The sequence below is a fragment of the Oryzias latipes genome, chromosome 17 (assembly GCF_053564925.1).
Source record: "Oryzias latipes strain Hd-rR chromosome 17, Olatipes_Hd-rR_3.1".
Taxonomy (NCBI): Eukaryota; Metazoa; Chordata; class Actinopteri; order Beloniformes; family Adrianichthyidae; genus Oryzias; species Oryzias latipes.
Window position 1 is genome coordinate 14,437,135 of NC_136253.1, and position 10,724 is coordinate 14,447,858.

The window sequence follows — 10,724 nt, forward strand, 5'->3', positions numbered from 1 at the left end:
AATAAACATTAATAGACAGATTAAAAAAATGGTAAATGTGAATAAAGAAATAAAGTATAAATAAAAATGTATACATACACATTTATCAAATTAGTAAAAAGAGAACACAAATAATTAAAATATCAAATGAGTTCCTAAATTTCAACTAAAAGCTAGATTTTAAAAGGTAGGTCTCCTTCATTTAAAAACTAAACAGTCTTTGCGGCCCTGAGGATCTCTGGGAGGCTGTTCCACAGGCGAGGTCCATAAAAACTAAATGTGGCCTCGCCGTATGTTTTAGTTCTGACTTTTGGGACAACCAACAGGCCTGTTTCAGAGGACCCCAGAGTCCAAGAGGGCTCATACTTTAAAATCATGTCAGATAAATATGAAGGCCCGAGACCATAAAAAACATTTATAAACCAGTAAAAGAACTCTAAAATCAATTCTGAATTTCAGAGGGAGCAAATGCAGCGATTTTTAAATGGGTGTAATGTGGTCCCGCCCCCTGGTCCTCGTCTACATGCATGCGGCTGAATTTTGCAGCAGTTGAAGGTTCGATATCATTGTTCTGGGAAGACCAGAGAGCATGGCATTACAATAATCTAATCTGCTGGAAATAAAAACATTCATTAGCACCTCTGTGCTGGCAAGAGAGAGAAATGGACGGACATTGGCAATATTTTTAATACGATAAAATCCTGTTATTGTTATATTTTTAATTTTCCTGAATAAAATTCATCCTAGAGTCAAAAATAACACCCAGGTTTCTCACACACTGAGAAGTTTTGTTATTCCTTAGTTAAGATAAAACTATCTCTCTCTTGTCTTCAGAACCGATCACTAAAACCTCTGTTTTGTCCTGATTGAGCTATAGGAAGTCCTGTGCCATCCATGACTTAATGTTTAAAATGCATTTTAAGAGTTTACTGAGTGACTCTTCGTCATCAGATGACAAAAGAATGTAGAGTTGAGTGTCACCAGTTTAGCTATGAAAACAAACGCCATGCCTCCTGATGACATGCCCAAGTGGCAGAATATGTAGATTCAAAAGTAGTGGGCCTAAAATTGAACCATGGGGACCCCACAATTGATTTCAAAGACCCTTGAGGGGCATGTATCCATACTTGCGTAAAATCTTCGAGCTGTGAGATAGGAGTAAAGCCACTTTTGTACGGTACCAGAGATGTCCAAACCTCTCAGTCTGTTAAGTAAAATGCTGTGATCTACTGTTACAAATGCAGTGGCGGACCGTGCAGTACAGAACTGGGCCTTCAGTAGTGCTACGTCTGAATCACTCAACCCCTCATTAAACATTTTTATGCCTCTAATTAAACCGAATAATCAAAGCAGTAAACGAATCTCGCCATGCAGCTACAGCCACCACAAAACCTTGAAATAAACCTCATACATTTGAAAAAGTCATTATTAAATTTATCATTTCACTCATCAAAACATTGGATTATTTGAAGACAAAATCTATCCAAATCTCTTTCCTCAAACACAGTTTGATCGCCCTGTCATGTAGATTATCGCGCTTCAGTTCCATCAAGAAGTCCTTTTCTATTCCTTCAAGGCCAGTGCTGAGAGCCGAGTCTGTCCAGTCGTGTTTCTGTGTAGGTTTGAATTCGCTTTAGAACACAAGATTTCCGCTCGACAGATGCAGTGGACACGGAGATGGTCAGTGACACGCACACAAATCTGTACGGCTGCTTCACAATCCCACTCAGATTTTTCTGATAAAGGAAGTCAAGTCAAGGAGATCACTGGAAGATTTTCCTGCTAAATCCTCCATGGCATACATTTCAGTGAGCTCTGTTTTTACTGTAACTGAGACGGCGCGAAAAAGTGACAAGGCTGCATGTAACGTCCTGAAACATCTGTCCAATCTGAAGGTCTGAATACTGTGATGTTGCCTAAGCCTGTTAGAATCCATCTAACACCATCTCAAAATCTGATTGGTTGAAAGAAATGAATGACCAACACTGATTTCACATCACAGGATCTTCACAACTCTTGCTGAAGGCCCTTATCCTGCCTGGCAACAAAAGACAGCTGAAATGCGATTGGTTAAATGCTCCAATATGAAAATATGTCTGTCTGGAAGCAGCATAACCATCACAAACATAATAAAAATGAATGGACAGACCATTTAGAATGTTTTAATGAGTGTGCATGGACAAAATATAATTAACACGTGAATCAGATAATTTTTTGGCCTTCAGAGAAGGCTTTGAAGGCCGTAACGGCCCACCACTGCTTGAATACCCCTCTGCTCTTCCGTTGAGGCCTTCTATGGACCCGGACAGCCCAAAACCCCACAGCACCCGTACGGGTGCCTGTGACCAAGGCCTAAACACTTTAAATATTGAATGAAAACATTCATTTTATTCATTTATTTATAAGTAACCCTTGTACTATCTTAGGCACTTTAACATTGGTTGTTGGAGTTGGGTCATCTAGACCCACTAGACAGTGCCCTGAACCTTTTTTGTTCAATGATTTGTGATCTTCACTGGTGTCCATGGATTACATGAAATCTTTCCACCTTTATCCACCTTTGTCATGGTAGGGAGAACACGCCAATGTAAGGGTGGGGTCATCTAAGATAGCACAAGGGTTACAAAAGTTTATGATAACCTTTACTATGAAGACGTACAAAGTGCCACATTAAAAATGTCTGATTTAACTTGGGTTGTGTTTTCTCCTTTGTGACCCCACTCCCCAGCAGTAGACTTCATCCCCACAAATACAACAAAAACGATGTAGAAAGATTCCAAGATCATCACAGATCAGTTAAAGGAGCATCCAAACAGCTCGCATTATATTGTAATGAGCCTGACTTGAGTCTCTGCTCAGCTTGATATGATCGAGGACCTGAGGAGCTTGTCTGAGACCTCCATTCTTGAGTGTTCTCTAGAGACTTAAAGGAAACCTGGATCTTCAATTCTGAGATTGACTTTGTCATAACAGTGGAGACTTTTGTTACTTTCAAGATTCCAGGTCAATGAAGAATTAAAAAATAGAACATTTAAAGCTAAACTTGACCTGGTTTTTTGTGACCTGGCACAAGTTCACAAATCCACCCTAATCTGGCTGGAAGCCAACATTGTCAGAGCTGGTGTCCATGTTGGACTGAGGTATGTGTGGACAGCTCTTCCTCCTGGACTTGGAGAGAACTCTTTGGAGGAGGCTGTGCGATCGCTGGGGGGCCGCTGATGTTCCGGGTTCAGCCCTCACGGGGGGCCTGCTGAGCTGCCGTTGAACACTGTTCTTCCTCAGCATCTTTGGAGTGTTATGACCGCTGCAACACACAGGACTGGATCAGAACACGGAATCTGGTTCTGCTTCAAAAAACTCTCAAAATGTTCTGTTGTCTCATAGAGGTATGTGACTATGTGGTAAAACTGAACCAACAAACAGCAGCAGCGGAAAAAGACATAAAATGCCCCTCCCCCAAAATAACAATTTCTTTGTTATCATCAATCTGGCAGGAAGCTTAAGAGATATTGATTTGGTTCGTGTCATGTGAAACCTCTAAAACTCCACATGGCTTTGGTGACCCAGGTTCTAAAGTACCTGGTGCAGCCACAGGGGAGGCGAGTTGTTTCCATAATGGCTGGCACTGACCCCCTCCTAAGCAGAGTGGGTGTGGCCCTGGATGAGTCTTTGTCCTGTAGAACAAATACAATTACATCACAGCCTGCTGTTAGCCAATCAGCTGCTGGCTTCATTTCCACTCTATTTTATCCTCTCAAAACAGAAACCACAGGTATTTATTCACCAGACACAGGATCTCTGATGTCACTCAGATGGTTCTGAGCAATTTCAGGCAAAATGGCAATTGGGTGGGAAAATAGTAAATAAGAGTAGAGTCCGTCCATGGGGACTACCCCCCTGCCAAATTTCACGCTTCATTTTACTGTAATTAACATGCTAAAAACCTAAACTTAGGTCAGAGAAGATCAATGCTGAATTTAGCAGAAGTCACAGGTTATGACAAACCAACCAGTTAACAAATGTTTGTATGTTAAATCTTAAAACTCTTTTAATGGGTCACCCTGGTTCTGTTTGAGTTCTCCAGAACAGAAATGTTGTAAATATGGTTCTGTTCTGTTAGATCCTTCAAGCAAGGCCTGAAAAAGAGCTGCAAGTTGATTGATTCTAAATTTACATCAGAACCTCAAAGATCTCCTGTTATTAGAAAATATTTAAATATATCAGAAAAGTAAACAGAACCTTGTGATTAAACTTTATGTGTTTACATTTACTTTTGAAAGCTAAAGTTTAATTGAAAAAAGAGGAAATTAAGAGAATTCTGGTTTATTTGCGGGTGAATTCTGGTTTGGGTCACTTCAGACACAAACCAAAGAGTAAAAGACAAAAAAATGTAAAGAAATAATATGTATTTTAAAAAAAAAACAGCTTAAATCTAAACAAATCTGAGCTGATAATAGTTGGAGAATGAATCATCAGAAAATACCTGAAAGTCCAAATACAAACAAAAACAATTTTGAAGAGTTTTGACATGAAAAAATGTCACTTATTTAATGACCGATAACATTTTTTTTATGAGATTTCACAGAAACACCCGAATTAAATAAATGTAAATAATTTCACAACACTGTAACATATTTGGAAACTTACAACAGGTGATGATGCTGGTTTAAAAGAATTTAAATAATTTTAGACCACACTTTATATTCTTTCTATTCTGATTTTTTTTAAACATTTAGAGATGTCCATTTTTTTGTTAAAGATTTAATTTAAATTCCTTAAATTAAGAAATGATGCAGAATTCTCCACCAAATCCTCATCAAAAATAACTGAAAACTGAGAACTGAGGATCTTTTTCAAGCTGTAAAGCATCTTAAATCCAAATAGACAGAAATCCTTCAGTGTTTACATTCATTCAGGTCCAGTCAGATTAAGAGCTTTCTGAGGTGTTAATCCTTCAAAGAAAGTAACTTGTAAGGATTGCTGCAGCCAAATCTCCGGTTACACATCTGTTTTACCTGCAGCAGCTCCACACATGCGACTGGGAAGTAACCCTCATCTCCGTTCATCAAGCGTCCGAACCACCAGGTCTCATCCTCCTTAAACAGAACCTGGATCAGGTCTCCCTGGTTCAGGTCCAGCTCCTTTGGCCACTGAGAGCGGTACTCGATCCGGACTTCCACCACCTGCCACTGAAAGAGAGGATTCAAGGTTTTTCAAGATTCAAGGTTTTATTGCTGTTTGCACAAGCAGTACATCGGAATTTTTCTTTGGCATCTCTCATGTCAGGGTAAATATAGAAAAGACAAAAATGTAAAAATAAATTAAAAAAAGTAAAATTAGACAACAAAAGTACAAAAGTATAAATTATAATTATGAGTAAAAATGAATATTGCAGCGTCCCGATCTATTCAGAAGAATTATTGCAAATGTGGAGTTAATTGTTTATTGCATTTAGTGTGCTAGCTGGATGGCATGTCATATGATTCAGTTCAGTCTTCCCTCTCTGTTGTCCTGAGCCAGCATTCTGATTGCTGCTGGGAAGAAAGAAGCTGTTGTGGAAGCGTGTGGTGTGTGCGTGGATGCTTTCGCGCCTGAAAAAGAGGACATGCTTGTCCAGACTGAAGATCAGAGCTCTCATGTCATTCATCAATTAAAGTCTCTTTAACAAATACATTTATACTTTTAAATGTCATAGGCCTGCAGTCACAACAGAAAGAAGCTCCAGCTGAGCACTGCTAGCTCTGAAAAGGCAGTAAATCCAACCACAGAAGAAGAATAGCACATCTGTATTTTTTTTTTACTTAAAGAAGTCACAAAAAGTGCAGTATGATTCTGCTCCAGAAGCTTGTGGGAACATGAACTATTTTTATTTTTCAATTCTTTAATTTTTAATTTATGTCTCATTACTGATATAGAAATATTTGCAATCAGATTTCAGAGAAGTTTATGTCCACTCCATGACTGTCCTGTGGCTGCAACGAGCCCCCACATGACCAGTGTTCCACCACTATGCTTGATACTTAGTGCTGAAAGGATCATCATTCCCTTAGTTCCAGTTTAATAGATTTAATTTACGCTTCAAGACTTTTCTTTGCCACATTTTTTTCTCTCTCAGTCAAATCATAGTTGTTGGGTCTTCTTATGGGTCCCCAACATTTTGTGTGAAAATATTCAGCTGTTGTTGTCTGATGATGGACAGATCCTGTTTGCACATCCACAACTAAATTGCCAACTGCGGTTTGAATGTCTACAAGGCTCCTACACCAGAGGCCTGGGAGCTTGAGGGTCCTGCAGTATCTCAGCTGTTCCTAGCACTGCGCTTTTCTGGACTGAGAGGTCTGAGGTCTTTCCATGTATCTGTTGTAGCCACTCCTCCAGCTTGGGGGTTACAGCCCCGAGTGCTCTAATTACCACTGGCACCACCATCACCTTCACTTTCCATGCTTTCTGCAGTTCTTCTCTGAGTCTCTGGTATTTCTCCAGTTTCTCATGTTCCTTCTTCCTGATGTTCTCATCGCTTGGCACTGCCACATCCACCGCAACGGCTTTCCTCTGTTCTTTATCCACCACTACAATGTCTGGTTGGTTCGCCATTATCATCCTATCAGTCTGGATCTGGAAGTCCCACAGGATCTTTGCCCTCTCATTCTCTACCACCTTCGGAGGTGTTTCCCATTTTGACCTTGGGGTTTCCAGTCCATATTCTGCACACATGTTCCTGTATATTATTCCAGCCACTTGATTGTGGCGCTCCATGTATGCTTTACCTGCCAGCATCTTACACCCTGCAGTTATGTGCTCTTTTTGTAAACTCTACACTTTGGCTCTTGTGTGTCATACTGCCTCAGCAATTTAAAATGACAAAAAAAATAGAAATGCAAGTGAAATTAAAGGACAATTTTAACTTTTTATGAATCCTAAATAACTTTATCTTTAGCATTTTAAAAATGTTATTTTTGGGTGATTCTTTATTATTTTTTAAATCAGTTTGTGGCTGAAGCTAACTTTGCCCTTTAAAATAAAATAAAATAAAAAAACATAATGTTTATCAAAATAAATTAAACAAGACTTTCAAGAAAATGTTGATTCATTGTTTGCGCTCCATGTGTGTGTGTGTATGTGTGTGTGTGCTAGTGTGAGTGCTGTGTAATCTGCTCAGCAGGCTGTAAATACTTAGAGGTCAGAGGTCACAGTGATGTAACACTGATTAAGTCATTTGCCAGACCTCTAAACCTGGTTCTGATGTACACCCTGAAACAAGGTCTGGATCTGATGTTCCTGCAGAAAGAGCTTCCTGAACGTCTCATTTCTCACATTTCTTAACATTTTAAGGTTTGAATGTTTGAGTGTTCACATGCAGACTTGACTCACAGAAATCAAACGTCATCCGGACCTCATCTTCACCCTGAACCCATTACTCACTGCAGCTGACCCTCAAGATGCTCCTGCAGGAGATGGAGCTCCAGAAAGAAGGTTCTGGGTATCTGGGTATCGTGTTAGAACGTTCAGCTTTTCCCTTCTGTTCACCAGAACCAGGTGACACAAGTCTGTAATCTCAGTTCAGAGAAGCGTTCAAATCCTTCCCCCACGATGAAGTAGCTGTTCGTGGAGGGATTTGTCAGTTTGGTACATCTCTTTGGAACGGTTATAGCGTTTAAGTACTCTAGGAAAATCAGATTGTTCTCCTGAATGAGCTGGAGGAAACTGTCAAGGGGACAAAGGTTGTCAATCTCTGCTCCAGCTACTGCATCCATGACCGAGTCCACTCCAGCTGACAGAACAACTGCATGAAAGCAAGAACACCTGACATCTTCAGACAGATTAAATAGCTTCATTAGAAAAGACGGAAAGCTGGGAGAAAAGCCTCCCCCGTCCAGATAGAAATGAGCCATGAAGCAACTTCCAGGTGGTTTGAGATTTTAAATATGGCAGTGACCCACAGGGCTGTTATCAAAGATAGCTGGACTTCTGCTTGACATGTTTCCTTTGCTTGCCAGAAGATGCAATCAGCTCAGACTTCCTGTAGAGAGTTCAGGCTTTTTAAGTACCAGTAAAGTGAACAGCGAGACTTGTGTCACATCAGACCCTGATTCCATCATTTCTCATAAAAAGTTGTTTTAAATTAAAATGGATATTCTCCCAACTTCCTCAAATGATCCTCCCACACAGTGAGGGAGAAGAAGTTTGTGTCCGTTCTTCCCTTTGTAGCTACATATTTAGGCAGTAGCATAAAGGGTCTTCCACAAGGACCCACACTGGATGAAACCCATAGCTCATCCGGGGAGTTTCCCGTGTGTCAGTCCTGCACTTACAAATGAGCTATCCAGCTGCTCAGTGGAGAGTTCAGACTCCAAAACAGCAAAAAGGTAACCCGGTAAAATCTGTAGTAATGGCCCATGAGTTATGCCATCCCAGAGAGCAGTAATGCAGCTGTATCTGTGTGTTGGTATTTTTGTGTGTGAGCTTGTGTTTCTCTGTGGGTGTTTGTGTCAGGAAGCAGGTTTTACCTTCTGAGTATCCACATGTCCTTTCCAGTTCCTCCAGACTAGAAAAACACAAATATAGAAACATATTACGGTAATGATATTGGCCAACAATAACAACACAAACTCCATCCATCCATTTTCCTAACCCGCTGTATCCTTTTCAGGGTCACGGAGTTGCCAGATCCTGTCCCAGCTACTGCTGGGTGAAGGCAGGGGACACCCTGGACAGGTCGCCAGTCTGTCGCAGGGCACACAATCTCTCCCACACTCTCACAAATGCACACCTATAGACAATTTAGAGTAACCAATCAGCCTGTGAAGCACGCTTTTGGACTGTGGGAGGAAGCCAGGGTCCCCGAAGAAAACCCATGCATGCTCTTGGAGAACATGCAGACTTGGTTGGGTTGGGTTATATTTTTTCTTAGAGTGTAGGGGCTCTCGGGGTCTGGTTCCATTAAACAAACTGTATAGTGGCTCAGCAAAAAAATGTTGATGATCACAGGGCGATTTCGTAAATTCAGTGTAGTTATAATCTAAACATGATGGGGGGGAATGATTTTAAATGCAGAATATAAAAAAAATCCTGTGCAAACATTGACAGTTCAACAGCTAAAGTATTTGTGGAAGCACTTCATGATTTTGTTTTTGGCAGAGAAGAACGAAAAGTTTTTAGGTTTGTTTAAAGGCCCCCGACCTCCAAAAACAACAGGAGGTTGATCATTTTAAACCAATTTTACCAAAACCTTCTGGTCTGCAAATGTTGCCTTGCCAACTTTAAACTTGGTGAATCTGTTATGAATGACGTGAAAATACAAGGCAGAAGATTTTGTCTGTCCTTGTGGGCGTGGTTAGAAATTCACATTCATTAACTATTTTTGCCTGAAAGATCAATATTCAAATACATATCTTTAGCTTTTGGGCCGTTAATACTATCCATAGAGAAGGAAATCCTGAAATATTCAAGGATTATTCAGTCACCCATTCGTTTTCTTCTACCCCTTTCGGGGTCACTGGATTCCTTGTGCTTGTCCTGCTGGGTGAGGGTGGGGTACACCCTGAACAGGTTCCCAGAATCATCCCCCCACACAATCACACACGCACACCTAGAGACAATTTAGAGTAACCAATGAACCCACGAAGCATTTTTTTGGACAGTGGGATGAAGCTGTGGTGCCTGGAGAAAACACATGCATGCACCGGGAGAACATGCAAACTCCTCATAGAAAAATGGTCCCAGCCAAGATTTGAAGTCATCTCGCTTTGAGGCGAAAGCACTGACCAATATTAGATTCAGTGTCTTACCCAAGGACCCTTCAACAAATTGATAGGCAGGGTGGGAACTGAACCTGCACCCTTCAATCAGAGGTCAACCGCAGCATCGCCCTGATCAGTCTGACTGATCTGTAATACCAGAAGGTGTGAGACAGTGTGTTTGTGAGTCTCACCTCGTGGAGAGAAGACGGTGGTGTAGACCTCCAGCTGTTCGTCTCTCTGTCTGTAGATCTGCTGCATGATGGGCTTTCTCTTAGAGGGACGGTGAGTTTAAATACCTGCAGGGATAATCCCATGCGCACACTGACACGCATGTAGACAGACAGAGCAAAAGTAGAAGTGATGACTCAATCACTACAATGTTATGATTTAAAACTGCCAGATCAGAGCTAAAATACAAGGATTACTGAATTTTCTTGTTTTAAAAAATTCAGTGATGTGGATGGGAAACCTGAAAGCTTCAGTTTTTAACATAAATCAACCTGATTTCTTTGCCTTTAGTGTACAGGACATTTTGTGCACGTCTGTGTGCATGTGCACGTATGCAAGTGCACGGTAGCTTTACTCTGCAGAAAACCAATGATTACTAAAAACTGATGTGATGATTTCTCATGGCTGCAGGTCCATTTTTGCACATGCTCAGTAGTTGTGAAGTCTATCTCACAGGTGAGCTCAGGTAAACTGAACAACGCTTTCAGGGAGGCAGTCAGATCAGGTTTATGTAACGTTTCTTAATGAATCAGATTAAACCAGATTAACAGATTAAAGAAGCAAGCGTTCCGAGAAACGCTGTAAACCCAGTATGGTCCCACTTTTGTGAGGGCTGCCCCCTGCTGGTCAAACTGACTGCAACACCTCCAAGGTTAAATTAATTCAACAAAACTGCAAGGCAAATTTTTTGAACCTGGTCATAATAACAAAAAAGACCAGAACATTATTTAAAATTTTACTTACTTTTTTAGTAAATGTAAAATGCCAAAAAATGTG

General features: G+C 40.7%; 1 protein-coding gene across 1 annotated transcript; it reads right to left on the minus strand.

The window, feature by feature from the left end:
* Nucleotides 1-2,938: 2,938 nt before the first annotated feature.
* On the minus strand, nt 2,939-10,082 carry LOC144986924 (uncharacterized). Its single transcript, XM_078935690.1, has 5 exons — nt 9,911-10,082; nt 8,487-8,524; nt 4,995-5,168; nt 3,559-3,653; nt 2,939-3,283 (listed from the first exon to the last, which is right to left on the minus strand). Exons 1-5 carry the CDS (start codon nt 9,975-9,977, stop codon nt 3,067-3,069), a joined length of 591 nt encoding a protein of 196 aa, XP_078791816.1. The 5' UTR covers nt 9,978-10,082; the 3' UTR covers nt 2,939-3,066.
* Between the last annotated feature and the right edge of the window lie 642 nt (nt 10,083-10,724).

What these genes read in the sequence shown, in the direction of transcription:
- LOC144986924 (XM_078935690.1), bottom strand. Translation starts at nt 9,977, where the DNA reads ATGCAGCAGATCTACAGACAGAGAGACGAACAGCTGGAGGTCTACACC. An exon ending in GACATGTGGATACTCAGAAG is followed by an intron (nt 5,169 to 8,486) that starts GTAAAACCTGCT and finishes CCTCTCTTTCAG; the next exon opens with TGGCAGGTGGTGGAAGTCCG. An exon ending in CTCCCCTGTGGCTGCACCAG is followed by an intron (nt 3,284 to 3,558) that starts GTACTTTAGAAC and finishes TGTGTGTTGCAG; the next exon opens with CGGTCATAACACTCCAAAGA.